Source organism: Squalius cephalus, assembly GCF_949319135.1.
Source record: "Squalius cephalus genome assembly, chromosome: 6".
In the NCBI taxonomy this organism is placed as follows: Eukaryota; Metazoa; Chordata; class Actinopteri; order Cypriniformes; family Leuciscidae; genus Squalius; species Squalius cephalus.
This window is the reverse complement of record NC_137127.1, coordinates 10,423,400-10,450,341: the sequence shown is the minus strand read 5'-3', so window position 1 is coordinate 10,450,341 and position 26,942 is coordinate 10,423,400. Positions and strand designations below refer to the sequence as shown.

General features: G+C 37.4%; 3 protein-coding genes across 4 annotated transcripts; 2 read left to right on the top strand and 1 right to left on the bottom strand.

Annotated features, from left to right (window-relative positions):
* Nucleotides 1–202: 202 nt before the first annotated feature.
* On the top strand, nucleotides 203–2,474 carry ppcdc (phosphopantothenoylcysteine decarboxylase; the record flags this gene model as incomplete). Its single annotated transcript, XM_079873755.1, has 6 exons — nucleotides 203–343; nucleotides 891–986; nucleotides 1,143–1,271; nucleotides 1,350–1,518; nucleotides 1,733–1,849; nucleotides 2,301–2,474. 5 exons carry the CDS (start codon nucleotides 203–205, stop codon nucleotides 1,804–1,806), a joined length of 609 nt encoding a protein of 202 aa, XP_079729881.1. The 3' UTR covers nucleotides 1,807–1,849; nucleotides 2,301–2,474.
* A 3,450-nt stretch (nucleotides 2,475–5,924) lies between these two features.
* LOC307159980 (uncharacterized protein) lies at nucleotides 5,925–26,897 on the bottom strand. The gene is made up of 4 exons (XM_079873742.1): nucleotides 26,700–26,897; nucleotides 8,742–8,863; nucleotides 6,512–6,657; nucleotides 5,925–6,102 (listed from the first exon to the last, which is right to left on the bottom strand). The coding sequence occupies exons 1-4, from the start codon at nucleotides 26,818–26,820 to the stop codon at nucleotides 5,991–5,993; spliced, it is 501 nt and encodes a 166-aa protein (XP_079729868.1). The 5' UTR covers nucleotides 26,821–26,897; the 3' UTR covers nucleotides 5,925–5,990.
* cUnh15orf39 (chromosome Un C15orf39 homolog) lies at nucleotides 11,064–25,323 on the top strand. 2 transcript variants are annotated; one of them, XM_079874073.1, is made up of 4 exons: nucleotides 11,064–11,207; nucleotides 15,255–18,176; nucleotides 21,577–21,613; nucleotides 24,389–25,323. In XM_079874073.1, the coding sequence occupies exons 2-4, from the start codon at nucleotides 15,296–15,298 to the stop codon at nucleotides 24,438–24,440; spliced, it is 2,970 nt and encodes a 989-aa protein (XP_079730199.1). In that variant the 5' UTR covers nucleotides 11,064–11,207; nucleotides 15,255–15,295; the 3' UTR covers nucleotides 24,441–25,323. The 2 variants fall into 2 exon arrangements, with proteins under 2 accessions (XP_079730199.1, XP_079730198.1); XM_079874072.1 differs by lacking the exon at nucleotides 11,064–11,207 and adding an exon at nucleotides 13,379–13,594.
* Nucleotides 26,898–26,942: the final 45 nt, after the last annotated feature.

Sequence of the window (26,942 nt, the reverse complement as noted above, 5' to 3'; positions counted from 1 at the left end):
AACGTTAAACCTACGGTTAATGTGCACGGACTCCAAACACTGCTCATTAAATGTGCAATTTAAGTGTTCAGTTAAATTCCTCATCCCGTGCTACAATTTAAAGATGGGTTATACAAATATCAGGAAATGCTTTAGAAATGGGCAGCTAATCAAATAGAACACGTTTATATAGTTAACACGAAGATTGCTATTTTTATATAAAATGCAGCAGGATTCTGAATCTAATCTTAAACTAGACTTGCAAACAAATAGTACAAGATTTCATGTTCTGGTCGGTTTGACTGGCAGTGTAGCTGCACTCAAGGCGCCTTTGTTGGTAACACAACTACTTGAGATTCCAGGGGTAAGTGTATTTATATTCCGACAGATCAAACTGTATCCAAGCTGACAGAGCCACATGTCCTCCAATGTTATTTTTATTTCACACATTCGTCCACTAGAGAGTGCTGTTTTTTTAAACATTATAAGTAATACTACGTCATGATTTATTGAATAAGTAATAAACTCCAAATTTGTGAGATAGAAATCATATTGGTTTTCTTTTATCACAACTAAGGTTTACATTTTTTTTTTTTTTTTTTTTTTTTTGCTTTTGGTTTGAGTGGATGTTGCCATTTTTGTCCTTCAAAATAAATAAAATGGAGGATATTAAAAGCACAGTAGTGTTTTTATGGTGTGAATTTATTTATTTGGCTTACAAATAAATTGACCATATTTGTTTAATTTATTTGACTTGAGTATGAGTAAATAAATAAATACAATTCGATAAAAAAAAAACAAAAAAAAAAACATATTTATCATAAAAAAGCCCTGTTTTGTGATTTTTTTATGATTTTAAGTGAAGTTTTTTAAGGGTGAACCGATCATTTTTTTCCTGTTCTGTTCCCTAGGTTGATGTACGTGTGGTCACCACTGACCATGCAACTCATTTTTATGATATCAGTGAAGTCTCTGTTTGTGTGTACAGAGATAAGGATGAGTGGGAGGTGAGTACAGCCTTTGAGGAGGAAGAGATGCATTTTCGGTAATCAAACAACAACATTATATTGTTTCCTGCTGTGAAGTTACATCAATACACTAAATGACCTGATATGAGAGTTTAGTAGAAGATGTGAAAGGTTTTCCTTCTATTTCTATGCTAGATGTGGACAAAGCGCTCTGACCCTGTGCTACATATCGAACTTAGACGTTGGGCAGATCTTTTAGTGATTGCTCCACTGGATGCCAACACACTTGGCAAAATTGCCAGTGGAATATGTGACAACCTTTTGGTAGGTAATGCATTTATGACATTTTGTATGGATTTTCTTTAGATGCATAAGTATGCTTACCCATTTTGTTGATGACAGACATGTGTGGTGCGGGCCTGGGACAGCAGCCGTCCTCTGCTCTTCTGTCCTGCTATGAACACAGCCATGTGGAAGCACCCTATCACTGCACAGCAAGTGGCCACACTTAAAGGCTTTGGCTACGTTGAGATACCATGCATTTCCAAAAAACTTGTCTGTGGAGATGAAGGTATCTTCCAAGAATGTGTTTTTACAAGGCAATTGCACTGATAAGGGAGAATGGAACAGATAAAAAAAATGTGTGTGAGAATCAGTCATGCATTATTCATTAACTGAAGATCAAACAGGTGTCAGGCTTTTATTAGCATTCTTCTGAGGATTTAATGAATGAATGTTTCTTGTGTTTTGGCCCGTCTTACATTCCAGCCTCTGTGTCTTCACAGGTAAAGGTGCCATGGCAGAGGTTTCAACTATTGTTGAAACTATCAAACAGTACATCCAGAAACATCCTGAATGACCTCAGACTAAACATACCAGGGCCAGCAGGCGAGAGACACAAGGTTATCCACACATCGTTATTATTATTATTATTCGTGCTATATCTTCTATTACATTTAACCCTGGATTTTGCCATAAAAAGCTGACATAGCACTGAGAAACAAACAAACATATATCATTTATCGTTCTCTGTAATTGTTCTATTCATTACATCCATTGAATTTTGCTCAAAAATGTATAATAGATGATCAGAAACTGACACTTTACACTGTAAAAAATACAAATAAACTGTTCTCTGTTTAAGCTTTCTCTCAATAAATTTCCTAAGTTACACAACTTCGTTTAGTCAATCTAAATTTGTTCATTCACTAAAGGCAAAATTCCTCATTCAGCCAATAAATTCTTCAAGACATTTTCTTGTTCAGAAAATTTTTCAATAATTTGATAGCTTTACATATAGACTTTTAGGACACTTATTATGTTAAATGATCCATGCTATCTTTGTTTGTGAAGGAGCAATCGTCCTACAAAGCAAACCTATTCAGGACCTCAACACTGGACACACAAACCTCAGGAATGGTGACAATCAACAAATGTAAAAAGATGAGCTCTTAACATCACGACTAGTTATGACAAAACACCAACAAAAGTTTCAATAAAGACGGCAAATGGCAAAACAGTAATCCTATTACAGTAAATGTATAATTTATTCACGCTGCAATGCATGTTGGGAACTCATGAAGCCTTAACATTTCGAAAGTATTGTTCAATTCAATTGTTTGTAATTCTTTATTGTTTGACTAAATGGGACAGAATTTGGGGGAATTCTGTTATCTATCGTGGGTTTTTATTGTTTCAAATTATTAACATTTCTTAATATTTGTAACTCAAAAGGTTCTCTAACCTTGAAAATGTTTAGTTTATTTATTTATATATATATATATATATATATATATATATATATATATATATATATATATATATATATATATATATAATTTAATAATATCAGTGTATTGTCATTTAATGATATCAGAGTAATGACCACAAAAGCCATGTAACACTTATGATCAATAGGGAGATAAAAAGGCTATTTAGATAAGAACAAAATATTCATGTTTGGTGTAGTTTACTTTATAAAAAACTGCTTTAAATGTTTAAAGTGTATGTGATCTAGTTTTGGGATACATGTTCTCTCACTGAACTCACACCTGTAAGCATGGGTCGAGTGAGGGGCCTCTAACCGCAACAGTAGCAAGCGGTCATGAAAATAGCCTCAGGTTGTTCTTGAAGATGCTGATGTACTTAACACCTCCAAATATATTTTTTCAGATGCATATCCTGTTTGCAAGTTGCCGTTAGAAATGGGTTCTGTTCTTTTATTCATATGTGGTTAACCACCCATGTTCTCATTTGCCCAAGATGCACCAAAAGCACAAGCATATACTATATGATTACCTTAGATTTGGTCTAAATAATAATAAAAAAGTTTTTTTTTTTTAAGACTTTGTCAAATTATTGAGTGCAGTATATGGGTGATTGTTCAATTAGGGAAACATTTCTGTCCACTAGGAAGATTTTAAGGAATTTTAAAATAATTTTAGGTTTAAAGGGTAGATTATAATAGCAATACTGTTTAATTCTCTTTTTAATTATTTTCTCCTAGTTTTTAAGTGTTGAATTTCCTAGAATAATAATTCGAGGATTATCCTGACCAGGGGCCGTATTCACAAAGAATTTTAAGGCTAAAAGTAGCTCCTAACTGGCGAATTTAGGAACAACTCCTAGAAATAATGGGCGTGTCACTCGTAACTTTAGGACTCCTATTTTTTTGGACTAAGAGTAATTCACGAAGCATTTTAGCCCTAAAAGTAGCACCTAAGCCTGGGACAGCTTAAAAGAAGTCGAGAGGACTCCTAACTCACTAAGACCTATTCACAAACCGCTTTTTGTGGCATTTCACGTTGCGATGTTTTGAAATGCGGCTGAGCTTCCAATCGCGAGGGAACAATTTTGCATTGTAGGCATAAGGATGCAATAACGCCACCAACAACAACCAAAACTAGGCTACTCATTGCATGTAAACTATTTGTAACGTTTCATTGTGAATCAAATTAAAATGTTATTCTCTTTGCAAACGTAGGCAGAGGCATATAGTGACAGATTAATTCAATAATGTTGCAAAGATATTGCATCAATCCATATGTTTCATTAGGCTACTAGGCTATTTGTTTTGCCTTACTCTTTATTCATTTAGGCTATTTATTCAGTTATTCATCATCTTCCGTCCTTCGCACTACTTGTGTAGCGCACGCATTCTCAGACCTGTCACCTGTCACTCATCGTCGTAGGGGAGGTGTTTGGAATCATTCCCGCGTTACAATCATCAGCCAATCAAGGTGGTCACTTCAGTCAAGCTCGTGCATGAGTAATGACGTCATCCATAGCAACGAAGACTCACTCTTAGTTTAGGAGTTGTCATTTTTCTTTACTAAGAGTAGGTCTGAAAGGCGTTGTGAAGAGAAAACTCCTAGCTAAAATCTTTTAGTGCGATTTAGGAGTACTCCTAGTGGTAAGATAAAATGCTTTGTGAATACGGCCCCTGATTTTTAATGTATAAATTGTTTTTTAAAACAATCATTGTCCCCAATATTGCGGTCATTAACATCATGCCAAGCATTTTACAGTTTTCAGAGGGAAAATATATATAGCCTATACTATATATATAATACTGACTAAAATAATTTCTGATCTCTAATCAGTGACACTAATTTCTATCATAACCAAAAATTTATATCAGAATTGAAAAGTTTTCAATCTTTCTCATAATACAAGAGACTGCTGTGATAATTGAGACCTAATACCAAAGATGAAAGGGAAAAAACAATAGATTCATTAGATAAATCATAAGTGGTATATTGTAGGTGAACTTTTAAGTGACTTGAGCCAGGGTGAAAGGAGGGGAGTAGGGAGAGGTTGGCTCATAGATAAGCAAGGAGAAAAGTCTGGGCAAGGCAGTGTCCTATGCTCTTTCTTTGAGATCTTCTCTTCAGATTAGAGAGATTTATTGTTTTATTGCAGTGTTTGATCTCATGTTCTGTCTTAGCAGGGAAACCAGTCTTACATAGACATGGTCAGCAACAATACTCAGGTTGGCTGTGGCATTCTAATGTTGCTAGAAAATAAGAAAATATAAATACAAGAAAATATCCTCCACACAATTATACCACCAGCAGCAGATATGTTGATATGATACTAAATTCTGACCCTACCATCTGAATGTTGCAGCAGAATTCGAGACTCGTCAGGCCAGGCAACACTTTCCCAATCTTTTATTGTCCAATTTTGGTGAGTGGGTGTGATTTGTAGCCTCAGTTTCCTGTTCTTATCTGACAGATTTGGCACCCGGTGTGATCTTCTGCTGCTGTAGCCCATCTGCTTCAAGGTTTGGTGTGTTGTACGTTCAGAGATGCTCTTCTGCAGACCTCGGTTGTTACGAGTGATTATTTGAGTTAATGTTGCCTTTCTATCAGCTCAAACCAGTCTGGCCATTCTCCTCTGACCTCTGGTATCAACAAGGCATTTTCACCCACAGAACTCCCGTTCACTGGATATTTTATTTTCAGTCCGTTCTCTGTAAACCCTAGAGATGGTTTTATGTGAAAATCCCAGTAGATCAGCAGTTTCTGAAATACTCAGACCAGCCAGTCTGCCACTAACAACCATGCCACATTCAAAGTCACTCTAAAATCACTCTTCTTCCCCATTCTGATGCTCAGCTTGAACTTCAACAGATCATCATGACCACGTCCACATGCCTAAATGCAGTGAGTTGCTGCCATGTGATTGGCTGATTAGATATTTGCGTTAACAAGCAGTACATTGTATAGTGCCAATGCAATATTTTAATATTTTGTTACATTTTTACTATTACATGCTTCAAATGTGCTGTTCTGTTTAAATTGTGCAGAAAAATTGCTGTTTAATGACTTCCATTGTGACATCTTACCCCTTTACATGTCCCACCATCTGGGCATATTGTAATTTTTGAATAGGTTTTTTTGTAAAATATAGAAATGAACATTGTTGCATGATGGTTAATTGCATTATATCAAAGGATCAATCATTTTCGTGTTAGTTCAGTCAACGATGCATACACTGGCACATTACATTTTAACATTTAATCAAAACACTTGTTCATCCTTATTTGCTTTGCAAAGCAGCTGAGGTGTTGTCATCAGATGTAGTCAGTGCTGCTTTACACACAGTCCCCGGTCTGATGCGGTGTCCTCCTGTCATTGGCTGCCAAGCCAGACTTTAAAAACAGGCAGGAGGGGAAACCTTTGTCAAGCGGGTACTGGAAAGCGATGAAATCAACTGAGCATAATGTGGAGGAGGCTCCAATCTCTTGGCAGGCTAAATAAGTGTCCAATATTCTTAGTCACATGTGGGTTGTAGATGGCACGGATCTGTGTTATTCAAGGTCAGTTCACTTCACAAAAGCTTTTTGTGACGGGGTAACAGGAAACAACATGGGAAATGTATTGCGAAACACCAAGAACCAATCGATTGCACAATTCTGGTGCAATTATGTTCACGTCTCCTTTTACTCTTTTGAGGACAACAAAAAATAATCAACATTTATTGTGGTTTTTCTCCATGTGTGAACCTTATGTTTCATCATCAGAGATCTAATTTATGATTTTTAAAATGCACACACAAACCTTGCAGACTTCTCAGGGCTCAGGTGTACCCCAGCAGATTGCTTGATGTTGGAGGTGTCACTAAGGTTGAGTAAACACTTGTCACATTTCCTGCTTGTAGTCCTATGGGGATGTTGACGGGCCCTTGGTGCTGCTTCCCCAGGTAGCTGAAATGTAATACAGACATAGCTGATGTAACTCTACAGCTGAGTGAACTCATAGCTCCTGACTAGCGCAGGAGCTGGCACGGTTTCATCACTTATATAAACATATCACGTTCAAAGTAAACGCATTCAAATAGCACAAATGTGATGCCGCTGCTGCTGCTAAAAAGAAAATGAAAACAACAGGAATAAACCCTAACACAACATGTTCATTGATAAATATACTAGTTTATAATACATGTCAATGATACTGTGTTAAAAATGTAGAAATGACCACAATTATTCACAAATTCATAGTTCATGGGAGGGGTCAGTGGAATCAGTGGAAATTGCAATACTTTCAAAGAAATGTTATTATGCAACAAAGCACATACAGATCAAGATCGAACGTTTCAATCAGCCTTCTTCAGTGAATCATCATTATTAGGTCATGCCTTTACTAATCTTAATAAATTAAACCTTATTGTAAAGTGTTACCAATATATTATTTTTTATATCATATATTAAAGGGGGGGTGAAATGCTATTTCATGCATACTGAGTTTTTTACACTGTTAAAGAGTTGGATTCCCATGCTAAACATGGACAAAGTTTCAAAAATTAAATTGTACGTTTGAAGGAGTATTTCTGTGCCAAAAATTGTCCTTCCGGTTTGTCACAAGTTTCGGAAAGTTTTTTTCGAGTATGGGCATGTGTGACGTCAGATGTAACGGAATTTCCTTATATGGGTCCTAAGGGCACTTCTCCGGTAAGATCGCGGGCGCGCGTGCACTCGTAGACCAGAGAGAGAGAGCGAAAGCAGTTTGCCATCAAAGCGCTATGCTCGGCTTTTGGGAAGCCAATGTCACCAAAGAAGTGTGTTTTTGGTTGCCAGGGCAAGACAACCCTGCACAGATTCCCAAAGAACCCAGCGTTAAGGAACCAGTGGATGGAGTTTGTTTTTCCTGAGCATAAACAGAGTTGTGTAAGACTGTTTGTTCCCTGCATTTCGACGATGATTGTTTTATAAACAAAGCCCATCGACGGATTTGCAGATCGTCTAATGCTTAAGGATCGAGCAGTCACAATGATAAAGGTTTGGTGAGTAAAACTGCTTCTATTGTCTCTGTGTGTTACTAGCTCGGCGCGTTAGCACAGCTAAGATGAATGTTTTATAAACAAAGCCCAGATCGACGGATTCTCTCTATGGCTCTGGCTTCGCCCACACGGCCCGCCTCCAGCCGCTCGTTTTTTTCCGGAAAGACTCGGTACAGCCTATCTTTCTTTTATAAATATAATAAAACTAAAGACTTTTTGGAGATATGAAGGATGCAATACTACTCTATAGGTACTCAAGATTAACAGGAGATTGAGTGAAAATGAGCATTTCACCCCCCCTTTAAGCATTGATTTTATTTGAGCTTCTACCATCACAACAGTTGTTAAGATGGTCCTGATAAACATAGCAATCATTGACTTTTCACTATCGCCTAACTATCATACTTTCTGTTGTTTTCTTCCTCATCCAGAGATGGTTATTTGCTGATTTCCAAGATATCTCAATTTCCTTACTGTAACTGCCAGAATGCTTGCAGAAGAGCACCCAGTCTCAGAGAAAGTCTCACCTTTATATGTGTTATTTCAGTTAAATAAAAATAGGAGTATGGTGTCAAATGTGACAACTAAGGGTCACATGTAGAACATCACGCTTTTGTGCATCTCTCCCCACCCCCTCCCTGCTGGAACTGGTTTAATCTGTCACAACAGTCATGTTAACTTTGGCTTCCTTTTTCTTTTATCTAGCCTTGTTATTTCATGACCTTTGTTCTCCCTCTCAATATTGTCCTCTTCTTGGGTTTGTAATGTTTTGATAAAATGGCAAATGACTATGGCTTCTGTATAAGAAAAATAGTGAACTCAAGAAGCTTCACATTATGCAAAAAAAGTGCTTTTTGAAATTCTTTAGGACAATGTGAAAGAGCAAAATGCGAGAGTATATGTGTGAGACAACTGATTTGATTTCATCTTCCCTTATAGGGTTTTAAATAAAGAACACCTGGTGACATGAAAACTGGAAGTGCAAGGTGTTGTAGGAAATCCTGTAGAGACCTGAAAGATCACTCCCTGGGGAACATTCGGTCTTACGGAGGACATCAACTTGTATGTAGTTGCAATCTCAATGTGCAAACAGTTAGACACAGTTGACAGATGTACTGTGTTTAGCAACAACACTGTAAAATGAAAGCAATCAGGTAAAAATGTGCATAAAAAACATTGACAATAAAGCTCAAAATTCTGTTCATTCTGAGTCATTCCACATGCCAATTATTTTGCAACTAAAATAAACACATTATATTCTGTTAATAAATTACCTAAATCTGGCTTCCTAAACCATGACCAACCATTAACAAGGGTTCAATAAATAACAGACATCTCTGCTATCTGTGTTGTGTCAAACCTGAAATGCAGAGATTCTGATGAACAACACTATACTACAACATTTATTAATCTCAGTTAGTGTTAATCTCAATATTTACTTATACATTTTTAAGATCAAAAGCTGTATCTATTCATCTAATGCATCTGTATCTAATGCACTGTGAACTAACATGAACATGAACATTTTTATATAAAAATGTATATATATATATATATATATATATATATATATATATATATATATATATATATATATATATTGAAGGGGTGGATTCTTGAATACTGACTCAAAAGGATTTAGGTAGTTATTCCATGTCTTCTCACTGGAACGTGCTCTCTCCTTGTTTTTGAGAGAAGCACGCAACACATGTTAAGATATATTTACTCTTCTAGCTGACCATGGTAGACTAGGTCACTGGGGTCACTCAGGCCCCAATTATCCTTACAATACCCTTCAAAATTTTGAAGAGGATTTGTAACATTTGAATTCACTTATTATTGCAGAAGTGTCTTCTAAAGTGCTCTGTAGTAAAATTGTCATGTGTATGATAAGACTGATGTGCCTTATTATGAATTAAAGCTACTTTGCCCTTCCAAGCAATGTTGTTTACTTTTTCTTATCTGGGTCAAAATACTTATAAGACATCCTTCTATGATTACAAAGAGCAATTTTCATACGGGTATTAATAATTAGAAGAAGTGCTGCATAAGTTATTGACCATACTTGTTTGCACTCAACCATTTATTATACAGGATGATACAATATCTTTGATATAGCACGCATTGAGATCAAAGCTCTTGACCATTGCGAGGATAAGGAGGTAATGGAACATACTGAGTGAACGCTTGGAATTTCCCCTCCATGTTAATACTAACAATCACTGAAAATTTAACGTTTTATAGGCTATCAAATTTTTCAAATTTGAATAGATTTAAAATAAATAGCTGGAATCTTTATGAAAGGAGGTGTGTATCGAGTATTTTCAGAAGATCTCTTGCAGATCTACAGTAGATGGATTAGAAGTGCACAAACATGTGCAACTCATGTTATAATTATCCAGAAATCCTTTGCACCCACAAGAAACAGTATCCATACAATGAAGGTATCCATACATTGCCATTTATTGTATGGACAAAAACAGTTAAAACATTCAGTGTCTTATATTGTGTTCTGTAGAAAAAAGAAAGAATGGAATGACAGAAGTTTCATTTTTGGGTGATCCGTCCCTTTAAGAGATGATACTTATTGGATTATGATGTATTCAATTGCAACTACAAAATCAAGTCAACCATGAAATCAAAATGTATTCAATCAATTCGTATTTTTTATGGAATATTGCACTTTTTATTATAAATGATTTATCTATACACATCATTATTTAAAAACAATTATAATAATGTGCCCTCATAATCTTTATTAAAATAACTTTGTTGGTGTTTACCAGTGCGAGGACGGGACAACCTGTCACTCACATGAGATCACAGCAATAGTAAACGACAACAATCCTATGATCCAATCAATTCCCGATGGACAATAAAAATATAAATGAAAAGACTATCGTGACTTCCTTTTCATGCCGACTTTAAGCATATTTAAAGTAAAGAAACTTTGATTTTGTAATACTGCTGTAGGCTACTACAGCAGTATTACAAAAGAGTATTGCAAAATCAATATTACAATGTGTGCGCTGTGAGATTTACATCCAGTGCAGTTTCAAAATGTTCTGAATTGTTCTAGCATTAGCAGAGTATAATGTCTTCTTTTAAAACATGGTGGAACCATGCAGAGGAAGATTAGGGCTATATGGTCAACAATTGGTACGGCTCTTTCTTTTTTAATTAAACATTATTTTATTCAATGCACCTGGGCACACACACACACACACTACCCTTTAGTAGACGCACTTCTTTAATCAGAATGATTATTACATTTCATTCTCCAATCAGTCTGACTGTAGAATAACATAACCTTCCCTTTTTTTCCCTCTAGCTGAAACTTCCCGATAAGCGAGAACCGTTGAGCGTAAACACTGAAATGGAATGATCATTCCCACCGGCAATGTTTGGACTACCTATCAGCTCTGTTATGCGTCCTAACAGGGGGTGATGGTAGCTTTGTGAAAGAGCACATGAGCAGTAAGTCTCAACAACTTCTCTAATTTATGGTGTCTGACACGTCGGTTTGAAGAACATTCTTTAAGGCAACGTTGTGTCATTCCTGGTCATGGGAGAATCATGACGGCTGATTTCCTGTTTAATTTTCTTATATCATGTTTAGTTCTATCTTTTTAGGTCAACGTGATCTGTTGTCCTGAAATTGTGTAAGGGTAAGCATGACGACTGGAAACATCTGCGTCTCAGGATAGATAAAAAGGGAAGTATTTCTGTAGACAGACAGAAATGTGGAAAGATGCCAGTGCTCAGAGGGGTAAAAAAATGTGTTTTTAGATCACTTAGGTGTGAGACGAAAGACAAAGACTTGTTAGTAAAAGAGTGTTGCATCATTTCCTTTGTTCTGCCACTAATATATCATTTTTTTTATTAGCAGGAGTTTATTGAGCAAACACAAATCCAGAAGAGCAGATAAATGTAAGGTAAATAATGTCATGAGGTTAGTCACCATTCCATATAGAGTAAATAAACTTCATGTATAACACATCTACAGTTGGACTAATGAGGCATAGTGAACTTTATAAACTTAAGCTGAATGGCATTTATAAACAAACACACACCTTCATATTAATTATGAGTTTATAATTATAACTTCCTGCACTAAGTATATTACACACTGCATTTGTCACACAAACTATATTACATATTGTGTCATAGTACTTTCTAACCACTAAGTTCTCAGCTTCTCTGTCTGTTGAAATGTGATGGTCAGTTTTATGTTCATCCCAAGTACTGACTGGTACTTTGACATTTTACATGAATGACATAATAGCATGAAGAAACTTGACAAAGAAGCCCAGTCTGTCTAAGCAGGCTACATTTCCATTTTCATCCCTTGTAAGAAAAGCTATTCAGTTAGCCGAGTGAACAGTTGGATCAACTTAAAAAAATTACTTCAATTGGTAACACCTAAAGAAATTAAGTTTTCTCAACTTACATTATCACATTTTATTGTGAAAAACATGATAATTTAAGTTGAGAAAACTTAATTTCTTTAGGTGTTACCAATTGAAGTAATTTTTTTAAGTTGATCCAACTGTTCACTTTTTACAATGAGCAACAAAACCAGGGTTTTGCTGTTGTGAGTTCATCATGCCATCTTAAACTGACAGTTGGTGAAATTTCCACGCAGAGGTGTGTGATAGGCATGTCAAACATCACAAACCACATGTAGGCCTACAGGATATGTGTGTTAGCTCATGGCTGTTAAGGCACTGTTTGATAGTAACATCCTTTTTTAAATTCGTTTTCTATTTCCTATTAAAACTAATGTTGATTTACACTGTTTTAATGAGATTTTTAGTGACTTTTAAGGGCAATAAATCTCCAGCGTCACTTATACATCACAATGTTTCCCAGTGTAGCAAGAAAAATAGGTCTATGGCATCCATTAAATCTAAAACAACATTAATAAGTTTAATAATTAATAAGTTGTAATTATTATTTTTTTAACCTAAAGAGACAAGTTTTGGAGATTTTTAATCATGTAAAATAATAATAAAAACTGACATAGATGAAATAACATTCCACATTTTTTTTCTAGGTCAGATTTGTGACACTAATCATGTGAACCTTTGTACAGGCGGTCAGATGTTTTTGCTTCAAGTGAAGCACAAAATGCTCTTTGGATCATTCTCAAATCATGCTGGAGAACATCATCATCAGGTTTGTCACAAAGTTATGGAGTTCATGCAGCTTTAGTGCTGATGTCATTAAAAATAAGGGTGGCCACGAATACAGGCATTGCTCATGGTTTGCAGTTAAACTCAATGCTGATCATTTAAGCTGTAAAGAAAAAAGCTGATTTAAATAAGAATATAATGCAAAATAGAAGCCTTTTCTCGCAGACGTTTGGACTGTACCCTAACTTTCTTTAATAACAATCTAGCCTATTTATGCTGTCTAAAATTCTGCATCTTTTATTGAGTGCAACCAAGACAAAATCTAATTTATTTAACATTTGTATTACTATTATGCTTGACCTGTGCTTGTGCTAAATATAGAAATGGTCAGAAACGGGTTAAGAGATGTTGTTGTTTTAAGTTGGAATATACGTTACCATCTAGCCTACCACTCACGCATGATTTAACTGCTGCCGCCTGTGCGTTTAAGCCCCGCCCTCTTTTTTTACTGTCGCCGTTCGATTGGCTATACGTGCTACCACCGACATACTTCGACTGCTAGTGCTAAATAACCTTTCGGAAAATAAGCAGCGACGTTAAAGGAGCATGCTTTTTCTCTCTGCTCTCCTGAACAATACTTCATCCGCTCCGAAATCGTTTGGGTTATACTTTTGGGTGTTTCAGTTGTCATGGATTGGTTGCGGACGGATAGGAATTTCAGTGCACGAGGTGAGTGTTGCTGTATAAACAAAAGTTGGTTTAGGGGTTGTTACAACTTGTTGGCGAAGATTGACGAGGTTTTACGAACATTATCAATACACAGATGAAAGCTGACAACTGTGTTTGGCACGGGTGTAAAGTTTGGCATTGGACTTTGAGACCGCTTTTCAGCTTATATGATAAACACTATCAGAATTATCCGAAGTAAAAAACAGTGTAACGTTAGTATATTAAAACACAGTTTACATCGTTTATTTAAATGTACGATGAATCCTTCACATATCGAAGGCTCCTAAAGTTTTGTCGCTTTCGTTTCCCCACAGTTTACAGAAGTGTCTAATACAAATATTTAGATCAGGTAAATGTTGACGAAAGTTTACCAAAACACCCATAACGTGTCCCAAATGGTGTCTTCTCTAAACGCGGATTTGCATGAATGAATTTGCATGTTCACCTCGCGCACATAATAGAGTCTTGTCTTCAATTTGTCAGGGTGCAATAAGGTTGTGTACGTTACACAGTATAACTGTAAATAATACCTTTACATTAACATTTGGTAACTGTTTAGACGTTTCAGTTCTTCACACACTTCTTCCTGTGTTACTCTGGCATCATATAGGCACATTAGGCTTATTTGGACATTATGGCCGCGTCCAAATGCGGCACGCGCCTATGATGCTCATAAAAGCTGACTACGAAGGTAACTCACTAGGTTTTGACACACAGCCACAGTATGCTGAAAGATGTTGGGGGTTGTTTCATCACTTTGCAACCTCTGGGTGGCCTCACCTGGGGACTGACTGTCTCCACCACTGATAAACCACTTAAATCCCCCTTCACTGCCAGTGTCAAGCCTTGTGTTACCCTCCTGTGAGCATCATTATGCTCTCTTTGCTCATTAGGGAACATCTCTGAAGGGAATGAGTGCATCTCCCCTTTATGTGAACACTGTTCAAATGGTAGCTATTGCATTTTATAAATATTAAGTTTTAAAAATATTATAAATGTTTCATTTTAAACTTTTACGTTATAAAAATATAACGAAATGGATAAAGATATGTATACGAATATTAAATATGTATGAGTATGACATGTCAAAATGCATAATTCAATTCTTTTTCTAATTTAGATACAAAAACATAATATTGATTGTAAAAGCACAGGAAGAGCAATTAGAAATGATTGTGTATACATGCATGTATATATCCTTAATTGTTATATTTTCTATATTAACTGAACTTAAAATGCATGTGACAGAACATTTGTGCGTATTCACACATGATTAACTTTGATATACGCCTATTTGCCAAACTGCAATACGCTCTTGCACGCAAAGGAAGGAAGGTGCACCCACTGTTGTGAAGCAGAAAAGTGCCTGTTTTTTTTTTTGTTGTGGTTACCGCTCAAACATTTCTTCCTAATGTTTGGAGGAACCTGTCACGTGACATTTATCAAAATAGAATGAAGAACCGTACAGCTAAGCGACTGTTTTAACAGAAAGGAAGGTATTTCTAAGTAGATAAATAAACCACAGAGGTAAAGCTGGGTGACTTAAAAAAAAAAAAAAAATTCACTCTTGTCAGGGTACTTATTCCAATGATTGTACAACACTGATAATGATAATTTAACATATAAACTCAAAATGTTTTTTTCCTATTTTCTTGTATAGATATGATTTAGCTGGGTCAAGTCAGAGCCTGGGAATCCAAGATGAGCAGTAAGCAGGGACGGAGCTGCATCAACCCTCTAGTTCAAAGTAATATGGAAGGTGCAGTGGGCACCGTAGTCCCCGTGGGGCACCCTAAAGCCGACCGCCTACAACACTATTCCCATGATAAAGCTCTACCAATCAGCAGGGCTTACTTCCCTTACTCTCTCAGTGGACAAGACACTCTTGACTTTCCTTCTCCATGGGGCCCTTCAAAAACCTGTGTGAGAAATGGGCCAAGCCCGAGGATTCATTCATCGGCCACGGAGGGGTCAATTACAATTCCAGCTGTTTACAGGCCTGATAAAGTGTCTTTCCCAGTGGATGTTGGTGGTGGCCGGTGTGCTCTACCGCAAGAGTTGGCAGCAAAGCAAAGATTGGCCTATTATGCCAGCAGTCCCAGACAGCATAGTCCCAGAGCAGCAGGGGTCATCTCACCAGTGGCAGTTCCCAAGGGTCACATTGGAGGTTCAGATGCAGAAAGCTGTGTTGGGCTGGCTATTCCAAAACCAGTATACGGTCATAGCCCCTGCTGCACTGAGCGTGGATGCACTACAGGGCATAGCTACAGCATTGAACATGGGCCTCATAGGATGTCCCCTCACATATATGATGGGGAATGGGCTGCTCATTTCAGCCGTCTTGCTTACCTGCATAAAAAGGGCACGGAGGCATTGACGCAACAGAGGGTTTTGCAGTTAGAGCATGGTGTGGAGGCTATAAAAGACGGAAAGACAGAGGGCTACCATGGTATCGGATCAAACGTGCCCAGGAGATCTCTTCCTTTAATGGAACCAAGCTATACTTACAACACTGCACGTCCATTTGTTGGTGCTACACCAGAGTACTGCCAGCGTGCCCCAATTCGTCCACAGATGCACACGGGTCTTCCCTATGCTTATGACCCAAGGACTATGGCACACCGTGGAGTCCCTTCAAAAGTATATCAGAACCATCCTCAGATATCTAAATACACACATATGCCTCCGTGTCCCAATGTCTATTATCCTCAGAGTCACCCTGAGGCTTACCGAACAGATCCCAATGCTATTACAGACGAGCATGGTCAACATCATCATATGGATCAGTTCCATTCCCCTCAAGCTGACTTGATGTCACCGTCCTGCTCTGTTGCCCCCCCACACCATCCATTGATCTCAAAATATCCTACTTATCCTTATGGGGTGCATTTAAATAGTAACCAAGCACCCATGCATGAGCAGCCACATCCCCCTTTCCCAATGCATCAATCAGAGCGACCACTTGATTTTTCTATACGAAGAGTGCAGACACCCGACTCCCCTCGGGAGCTTTATAGACAGTCTGGAACTTCTGGGGCTTTCCATCCTACTCCAGCCCACTACAGACGTCTCAGTCACACCACTACCCTTGAACACTCAGAAAAGTCTGAAACTGGTTTTCCTGTTGGCGGCTCCAAAGAATTTCCTATGAAGTCCTCTGAAGAGGTATTTAAGAACAGGCATCATGTTTCAGATTCACCTGATAAAGATGTGTTAGCTAAAAGGCCCAGAGAGAAACTTCAAACAGACATGGCCGGTAAAAAGCAAAAGATTGACTTAACCCATGAGTTGTCAGATGATGAGCCTCAGTCACCGTCCTCCCCACCAATGCCAGTTATTAATAAAGTTTTTAGCTTGGCTCCTTATAAAGTCTATTTTGAAGCTACAGGCATGTTGACGTCCCTAGGAGATTCAAAAAGTCCAAAGCCACAGCTTGAGGCGACCCGGCTTAAACAAGAGCCGGAAATTGAAAACCGTGATCTAGAACCAAATTCAGGTGAAAGGGACGTCAGGTTGAAACAAGAAGCCCAAATGTCACCAGCTAACAGTGACGATCCAGTTGAAATGCCAGATACTGTAAAGATCAAAAAAGAAAAATTGGATCCAGATGACGTAGCTTATCAGTCGGAAATGAAAGTGAGCATCGCTGAGGAGATGAATCATGAGGCTCATGATCCTGTGGTCAAAGAAGAGCAAAGGGAGTCAGACACAAGTATGTCTGGCTCTCTTTCTTGTCATGTTGTATTAAAAAATGACTTTGAAGAAGAAAGCAACCCACCCTTAGTGGAAAAGTATGAATCTTCAGCCACATGCAAGAATGCTGTGAAAGATGACATGGAGTCTATTTCATTTCCTACATTGCCCTCAACACCTCCAGTGCCGCCTCCGTTGACTAAATTCTCTCTCACTAAAATCCCACCTCATTGCCTTAAATTGTCAAATTTTAAGATAGTCATCCCTGCGGTCCTAAAAGCTCCACCAACACAACCTGTCGAGGTTCCTCAGTCTCCAGTGGAGGACAAGCCAATTATGAGCAGCAGCAAACATGCCCGTCATCAGTTTATGGAGCTTCACCAGTCCCTCTGTAGACTCATATACTGCTGTGTTACTCGAACCCCGTGTCAGGAGCTCAGGGACTGGTTATGCAAACTGGACCTTCGAGAGTCAGGCAAAGCTCAGAAAGTGTCTTGTCTCTTGGGGTTGAAAATGAGGCAATTATGGCTGAAAGGTGAGGAAATGGAGGTGTCTCTTCAAAAGGTGGTCTGTCAGCTTCAAAGCTACGTCGAAAACTGCGACTGTCCCTTTCCTCATGTCATGAGGACTGGTGCGGTGTTCATTCCCATGTTGGTGGTCAAAGAGGTGCTGTTTCCTCAGGTTCAAGGCACATTCATAGACCAGGTCCTGCAAGAGCATCGAGTGGAGCTCAGGCCCACCACCCTCTCAGAGGAGAGGCAGCTGACTCAACTCCACAGAAAGGCTTTCTCTTCGAAACTCCGGAGACTTATGTCCCTTAAACATCTGCCAGATATATACCCTGATGTCCTCAACCTTCTCTACTATGACAACGTCTCCAAGTTCATTGGTGAGTGCTGGATGGTTGACCACTATAAATAACATAAGTCGTAGGAATGCACAAAATGTTGGTACTGTGTCAGTTAACAACCGTTATTAAATTTTTTTTGTTGTTTATCATATCAGTTGATATTGGATATTTAATTGTACATGCTCATTTTCTCTATTTTTGCATTTAGATTATCTTTGTAGTCAAGTAAACGCTCACCTAAATTTAAATATAATTCAATGTAATTTTATCAAATATCAAAATTAATATAAATGTTTCATACTTTGCATTATACTGTTGTGCTATTTATTTGAGCTTTTTAGCTTTTAATTTACATATATATAATGTAAATACACTGCCTTGCAAAAATATTCATACCCCTTCTGTTTTTCAACATTTTCTTATGTTGCTGCCTTGTGCTTTTAACTACTTTAAATGACTCATTTTTTCACATCAATCTACACTCCATACACCATAATGACAAAGCAAAAAACAGATTTAATTTGGAAGGGTACACACCTCTCAATAAAAGGTTTAACAGCTGAAAATGCATATCAGAGCAAAAACCAAGCCATGAGGTCAATAGAACTGCATGTGGAGCTCAGAGACAGGTTTGTGTTGAGACTAATCTGGGGAAGACTACAAAAAGAAGCATGAAGCCTCCATAATCCTTATTGGAAGAAGTTTGGAACAACCAGGGCTGTGTTTCTCAAAGGCATGAGCTAAGTTGATCATAGAGACCACTTGTAGCAATGGCTCTATGTTCCACTTAGGCTTACGATTAGGGGTGCACCGAAATGAAAATTCTAGACCGAAAACCAAAACCGAAAATTATTTTTTTCTTAATTATTAATTAGTTTTTTGTACACTTGTATTAATATTAGACTTTTTTTTAATTCAATTTAATAATTTTATTGGATCTGAATTAGGGCTGGGCGATATATCGCATGACATTGTTAACTACGGCTCTTTGTAGTGAATGCCGCTCCATCTGAAAGCAGGTGATGGCGATTTACTACTAATCAAGGAACCGGCTTTACTGACGAGATGCGCCTAACAATGTCATGCGATATATCGCCCAGCCCTAATCTGAATTTATAAAATACATGCCAATAAAATAAAATAACCACACTCATTTAAAGTAACACCAAAATTGGACAAAATATATTAAAATAATATTAAATATCAATATATTATTCTTATTTTTTGACCAATTATCAAAATAAAATATAGTCCTAGAAAACTATTATCAGAGCAGATAGCAGGGAGCGGATCAGTGAACAAGAGGGTAACGTCATTTTACCAGCGTTGCCCAGCAGTACGGCATTACCACACCATGTTACAGCAAAGTGCTGCTATTGCAAACAGAAACAAGTCTACTACAGAGAAATTTCATGTCATCATGTTATTTTAGCGGACTTTGTTTTTCTGGTGAGCATGAGCGGTACATGAGTGGAGCGTTCACTTGGGCCGTGAGCAAACTGGGTGCTGGTACAAACTTACAGTCTCTTCGCTTGGCGGCATGTATTTTCAGCTCATGTTTTTTGCCTTTTTTTCTGTTTCGTCCAAAAAAACGAAAATACCATTTTCGGAAGATAATTTTCTACTGCAAGAATGTTGGTGCATCCATACTTAAGATGCTTTTGGGAAACACAACCCAGGACTCTTCCAAGAGCTGGCCTTCTTGCCACACAGAGCAATCGATGGTGAAGGGCCTTGGTTAGAGTGGTGAGCAAGAAGCTGGTCACTCTAGTTGAGCTCCATGATCTCATATGGATATGAGAGTAACTTACAGAAGGACAGACATCACTGCAACACTCCACTTATCTGGGCTTTGAGCACCCAGACTCAAGCCTCTCCTCAGTGAAGACACATGAAACCCCACTTGTAATTAATAAAAAAGCACCTAAAGGACTCTATCAGTGTGTGAGAAACAAGATCCTCTGGTCTGATGAACCTCAGTTCCAAGCATCATGTATGGAGGAAACCAGGCACTGCTCATCATCTGCACAACACCATCCCAACAGTAAAGTGTGGTGGTGGCAGCATCATGCTGTGGGGAGGGTTTTCAGCCACAGGGACTGGGAGACTCATTAGGGTAGAAGGAAAGCTCAACGCAGCAAAATATAGAGTTAGCCTTAATGAAAACCTAGTCTGATGTATCCAGAACCTCAGACAGGGCAGAAGGTTCACCTTCCCACAGGACAATGACCCTAAGAACACAGCTAAGACAATGCCAGAGTGGCTTGAGGCTGTAAAGGTGCTTCAAACAAGTACTGAGTTAAAGGGTACAAATACGTGCTTATGTACTTATTTCAGTTTTTCTTTTTTAATAAATTTGCAAAGGTATTACAAATCTGTTATTTGATTTGTCATTATGGTGTATGGAGAGTAGATTGGTGTGAAAAAAAAAAAAAGTAATTTAAAGTATTTTAACATATGGCAGCAACATAAAATTGGGTGGGGGTGGGGGTGGGGGGAATGCAGTACAAATACTTTTGCAGGTCGATATTAAAGGTATAGTGGAGGATCTTTCCGAATTTTAGATAAGACCCGCCCTCTCCACTTTTTGAACAAGTTTGATTGATTCCCCAGAATGATTGACAATTAGGAGGACCAATAGTATAGGTGATCCACCCGGAAGTAAAAAATCCTCCACTATACCTTTAAAATTCGGTTCTATTTTGTTTAAATACATTAAATTAAAAATAAATATATGTTTTATTTATATAATTTATTTAGAAAAAAAATAGTACAGAATTTTAATATCAACCTTGAAATATTATGTAGTATTGGTCAGCATTTTAATATTGGTGTAAATCTAATAAAACTGTTTTTGCCATTCTTAATAAAATGATATTCATTAAATCATTGTTCATTTTTGGATCTTGCACTATGGTAATGACGGTACTGTTATCTTCATTGCCTGAAACATACTGCAGCATATTCGGTTAAAGGATATGATTTATGGTTCCTTTTTTTTAGTTTTGCAACAGGTCTCTTAAAATAAAAAGCTGTCATGAGGAGTGAAAACATTGGAAGGATAACTGTGAATACTGAAACTTTGTTATAATTTTAGTAATATTAAATTTCAGTTCACATTTAAAAGAGTTATAAAATTGTTTTGTCTCTTGATTGTATTACACATTCTGACTGAATTCTTACTCTTTAGATAGGATGTTTAACATTACATAATCCCTTTAAACTGCAAAATTATTAGAAATTTTATATTTTTGTATATTTGATTTTTTAAGGTCTGTTATTTGAATTATTTTGATAATTTACATTTACTTTAATTAATTTAATTACATACATGGTGCATACCTGTGGTGACATCACTTTTATTGTTCATGCTTTATGATTTATTTTTAATTATACTTTTGTCATACTTTTTTGATTTGATACACATTTTTTGTTGCAGATTCCACTGCTACAGATGGTGTCCAAAAAATGCCCAGGTACCTTCTTATTACTTTGTCCCCCCAAAACTCTCTCTCCAATCACAAACAGATCTCGTTGACAGTTGTAGAGCACACTTTGTGTATCTTTGAACTGCTCATGTTTCTTCCTGGTGCAGTTTTGTTGCAGGTGTTTTCTGATCAGATATAGTTTGGAACGGAACAGTGATATGCTTTAGGATGTCTTTCAGTTTCAGATGCACGCACTTTAGGGAAGGAAGTTAGAATTCTTTTGGAGGAATGCTAAGGCGGGTGGGGGATGGAAGTGGTTGCCTTAGCACTAGCTAACATTTCTCACCTGCAGTGCAATTACAGACCACCAGGGGTTGACAGCTGTCTGTTATTAGTTACAGAGTTCAGATGGGGGTTTTTTTTCTTTTCTTTTGTACATTTCAGTGCAAATTCAACTTGGGCTACATCTATTTTTATCTGGATAGATTTCCAAAAGTTTCTCATCTACACTGAAATGTCGGAAAATGCTAAATTCACCTTACAGTGCATGCGTAAACCCTCATAAAAGCTCACTGAGATGATACAGACAGAACAAGACATAATCAACTTATCACGCAATTCTTCTGGCAGGATCATTTTATTGAGCAAAATATCTCACCATTCACTGTTGCGTTCCAGATCTCACTCACCATTATATGTTTGGTCTTAAATACAAATGCTCTCACGGTTTACCGCAGGACAGCGAATCTTTGCAGGACTGTGATATGTGCAAAGTAACATATTTGAACAAACTGTGTGAAAGTGAATAGCACATAACGGGCACGATACCAAACATATTATCTGTGGGTTCAATATGTGTCACGTGACCAAACTTTCGGCATTGTTTTTAAATACCTCCGTTTTCACTGTCCACACTACAATGCAACAGTGGCGTTTTCAAATGTATCCACTTTGGAGTGTTTTCAAAAAGCTTCGTGTTAGTTGCTAAAAACGCCGTCTCAGTGCGGATGGAAGGTCAAAACCGAGGGAAAAGGATGTTTTCAATCGAAAACATATTTGTGTGGACAAGGCCTCAAATTCAGAAAAACAGACTTAGTGAAAGCTCCAATCTTTTAGACAAATTATGCAACGGAATTTTTTTTATAGTGACCCATTGATTGGTGGGTGATTTTTGGGGGGTGTGAACTCAAGCATTCCACATTGTGGATGTTTTATAATGTTGCCACTTCCAATATGGGGTCTGGGGAGACCCCAAACATCCTGACTGGAACACTACAACCAGATATCATTCCAATTTATTTATTTAGTTGTTTGTAGAGCTAGCAAGTGTCGACAAAGTCAAGTCTTATGCCATTTAGATGAAGGGAACTTTTTTTTTTTATCCAGCAAAGTTGTTTTTGGGGTTTCCCCAGACCCCAACAGTGCATAAGGGTTAAGAGATCATCCCTATTTTTTTCTCTTTTTTTGTTTCCATCTTTTTCTGCAGTGTTCTAACAATTTCAGAAACCATTTAATTGCTCTTTCACCTATTCTGTTTCATTAGATGGCTTATTGTTCTTATTGACATTGTTAGGTAATACAGCTTCTATTAATAGTAACCTGTTCGATTACATTTTATTTATGCTCCTGTTGTGTTGCTTTAAGAATGCAGGTGGAGAATGCATGACTAAAAGAAAATCAGGTATCAGGTGTGTTCATATATAGGTGTGATATATAACGTCTTAAAAATTCTGGTGCAAAGCAACAAAGATCTCAAAGTTCAGTCTGACTCATTTACACGGTCACTAACAATTCAGACAGAATGCAAGAGCGTGTCCTGAGTAATTGCCCTTCAACACTTCAAAATACTAGTTCACCAAAAAAAAAAAAAACTAATTTATTTCATCTACTCACACTCATGTCATTCCAAAACTGTATGATTTTTTTTTTTTTTTTTGGTCTTCTGGAACACAAAAGATATACTCCTGGCTGTTGAGTTCCAAAAAACACACCATAAAGGCCCGTTCACACCAAGCACGATAACTATAAAGATAACGATAAAGATAACTATATATGCGTCCACACCAACGACCGATAACGGTCTTTTTATTCTAAGCACGCGCGCGCCCGGATGATCCAGATCCATTTTAAATGCGCGAGACCTTTAAATTAGAATGGATTCTGATTGGCTGTCAGTGTTTTATCGTTCGACAGCTGGAAAAAAAATCGTTCTGAAAGTGATCCCAACGATATCGTTCCTCATATCTTTATCGTTATAGTTGTGGTGTGAACTCTGTTATTCTTTAATATGGAGAACGATTTTTAGAATTATATCTTTATCGTTATCTTTATAGTTATCGTCCTTGGTGTGAACGGGCCTTAAAGGTCCATAAGTGGTCTGAAGTCATAGGATATTCAATATTCGCTGAAATTCTTCTTATGCTTGCATACATTCAAAAAGACTCTGTCAAGTTGTTTGGATTTTATTTTTTTTAGAGAAGATAACTACTGTTTATATGTGTTATCTGACATACATTCTATATATATATATATATATATATACCGAATTTCTATTTAGAAAGAAGAAAACTATTCAAAGAATTTCTGTTGTGTCCTACTGAAGAAGGAAAGACATACCATTTGGAATGACATGGCTAATTAGATGATGACAATTGGGGTGAACAGTCCCTTAGTTCAATATGAGTCTGTATAAACCCATTCTAAGTCTGGTTGTTCACATATTATTAATATAATAATTATTATTATTATTTATTGCAATCTATCTTTAATAGTGGTCATTTAACAAATGCTGAAACTAAATCCCAGTTTGTTTTCTTTCTACAGGAGCAGAAACCAGCTTAACCTTCAAGAGAGAGAGCACGGACAGCTCAGATAAATCGTCCGGCCGTGTGAATGGCACTGAAGGATTCTACCTGGAGTCCTCCAGACCACTCACTCCGAAAACCACACGTGTGGACAAATATTGCCTGAACACCGAGAAAAAGAAAGGGAGAGTAAAGATTTCCTCCAAGAGGACATTTTTAGATGAGACCAGTTCATCACAAGAGGATGAGTTTACTGAGGAACCGGTGAGGTGGAGCGTCGTCAATTCCATAGAGAGAGATGAATGGGAAGTGTCTCTTGTGACTCGCAATGACATGGGACCACATGTGGAGGTAAACATTGAAGATGAAACCCAGGAAGAGCCTGAGAGCTCCTCCTGGGCACGACCTTTGACCTCTGATGACCTCACTTCTGATAGCTCCGAAGAGACCGAAAGCTCGTCATCAATGTCCTTTCAGGTCTGCAGATCCGGCTCAGCAGGGTCTGCTCAAGCCTTGTCCAAAGGGCCCTCCAGCATGGTCCTCAAGCTGAGGAAGGTCTTCTACAGTGAGGGTCACAGGGGCAGAGTCCCCCACTACCAGAAGGTCACAGATTCTTCCGAAACTCCAGGGTTCAGACACACAGACAGTGGCCATTACAGGAAAAAGAAACGCAAATCATCCCAGCACAAAAGACGCCACGCAGACAGGGAGTTTTCTTTCAGTTCGTACTCTCAAAACCATCCCTACCTCTCAAAAAAACATGGTTCCAAGCACCGGTGCAGATGGGTCCTGCGCTCCACTGTGCAGTCTGCCCACCAGGCCATGGACGACAGATATCCTGAGCTGGTGGGGAAGAGAATATGGCATTTGTATGAGGAAAACGACAAAACAGAAGTGTGGTACAGGGGAGTAGTGCTGCGTATCCACGAGCCACATACCAACCCACTGAAAACTGTGTTTGAGGTCAAATATGATAGTGAGCCCGAGTGGCAGTACTATCTTGAGCTGCTGTTAGACTATAAGAAAGGATGGTTGAAAGTTGAGAACTAAGACTTCTTGACGGTATTATTGTTTTTATTTTGCACCTGAGAACTGAATTAATTCTAAACTGTGAAAATAAGTCGAATTGATGACCAATGAAGCAGTCAAACGATTATTGACTGCAAGTTTTGAATTAATTTTTGCAACAAAACCTGACACGTTTTAAGTTACAGTGTTTTCAGTTTCAACTCATCTTTGTTTCTGGTGTCAACAATGTTTCAGTTCTTGCTGTAAAGTTGTTGGCGAACATTCCCAGCAGCTGACATTTTGATTAACTGTGTTTAAGCATTCCATGTGATCGGGATGAAAGGAAATGCTGTAAAGCAAGATGTTTAACTGTTTACAGAATAATTATTTTTTTTTATATTGGCTGTTGTCATGTTATGTACCTGATTTTTAACCCTTTTTAAAATTCTTTTTTATATATATATAAAAATCCTTAAATTGACATTTGAGATTTCCTTGTGACGTTTTTTAAAGAGCTCTTTAGTGAATGTTCTCATGTTTTTTTATTGAAATGTTTATGGAAACATATTCCTACCTTAAGAGTTAATAAAAGATAATTGTAACTTTGTACACTAACATACAAATGATTGGGATCGGTACGATTTTTTTGTTTTTGAAGTTATTCTCACCAATGCTGCATTAATTTGATACAAAAATACAGTAAAAACTGTAATATTGTGAAAACTGTTAATGATGAATTTATTCCTGTGATGCAAAGATGAATGTTCAGCAGTCTTCAGTGTCACATGATCCTTCAGAAATCATTCTAATATGCTGATTTGCTGCACAAGCATTTCTTGCTATAAAAACGGTTGTGCTTTTAAAAAATTTTGTGGAAGCCATAATATCCGTATTTTCCGGATTTTTGATGGTTCGGAAGAACAGTATTTGAAATAAAAAATATTGTGTAACATTATAATCTGTCACTTTTTTAAGCGTCCTTGCTGAATAAAAAAAGTATCCATTTCTTGAAAAAATAACTGACCCCAAACTTTTGAACATTGTGACTATTTCACAGTTAGATTTTTTTTTAACTTAGGTTCCTTAAATATGAACTTAGAAATCAACATTTCTCCTGCGACAAAACCGTTTTAAGAAACTCTTCAGAGAAATTACATAGTGACATTTTTCTACATCCCATTTGTCTTATAGGCTTTCGTTTTAAAAAGGATTTCCACAGTACATTCTACAAGCCTGGCGGTAAATGTTGCTATCTTAAAGTGTTTCTCACGGGACACAAAGTTGAAGAGAAGGTAGAACAGATTAATAATTTAGTCTCATACCTGAACAATGAGCAATATCTTCCATTTCCGAAGGCCATGCTTTACTACCGTTACAATTCTTCAGTTTAGTCACATCAGTTAACACTGGTCTCCCTCTTGTGGACATTTTCACCGTGAACATTGAAGTCAAAACTACGCTCCCTCTCAAATGTCTGTCATCTATGTGGAGTCACGACATCTATGAGCTTTACTTGTGGACTGCATAATCCTTTGGATGAGGATTTTTATATAAAGCATAACATG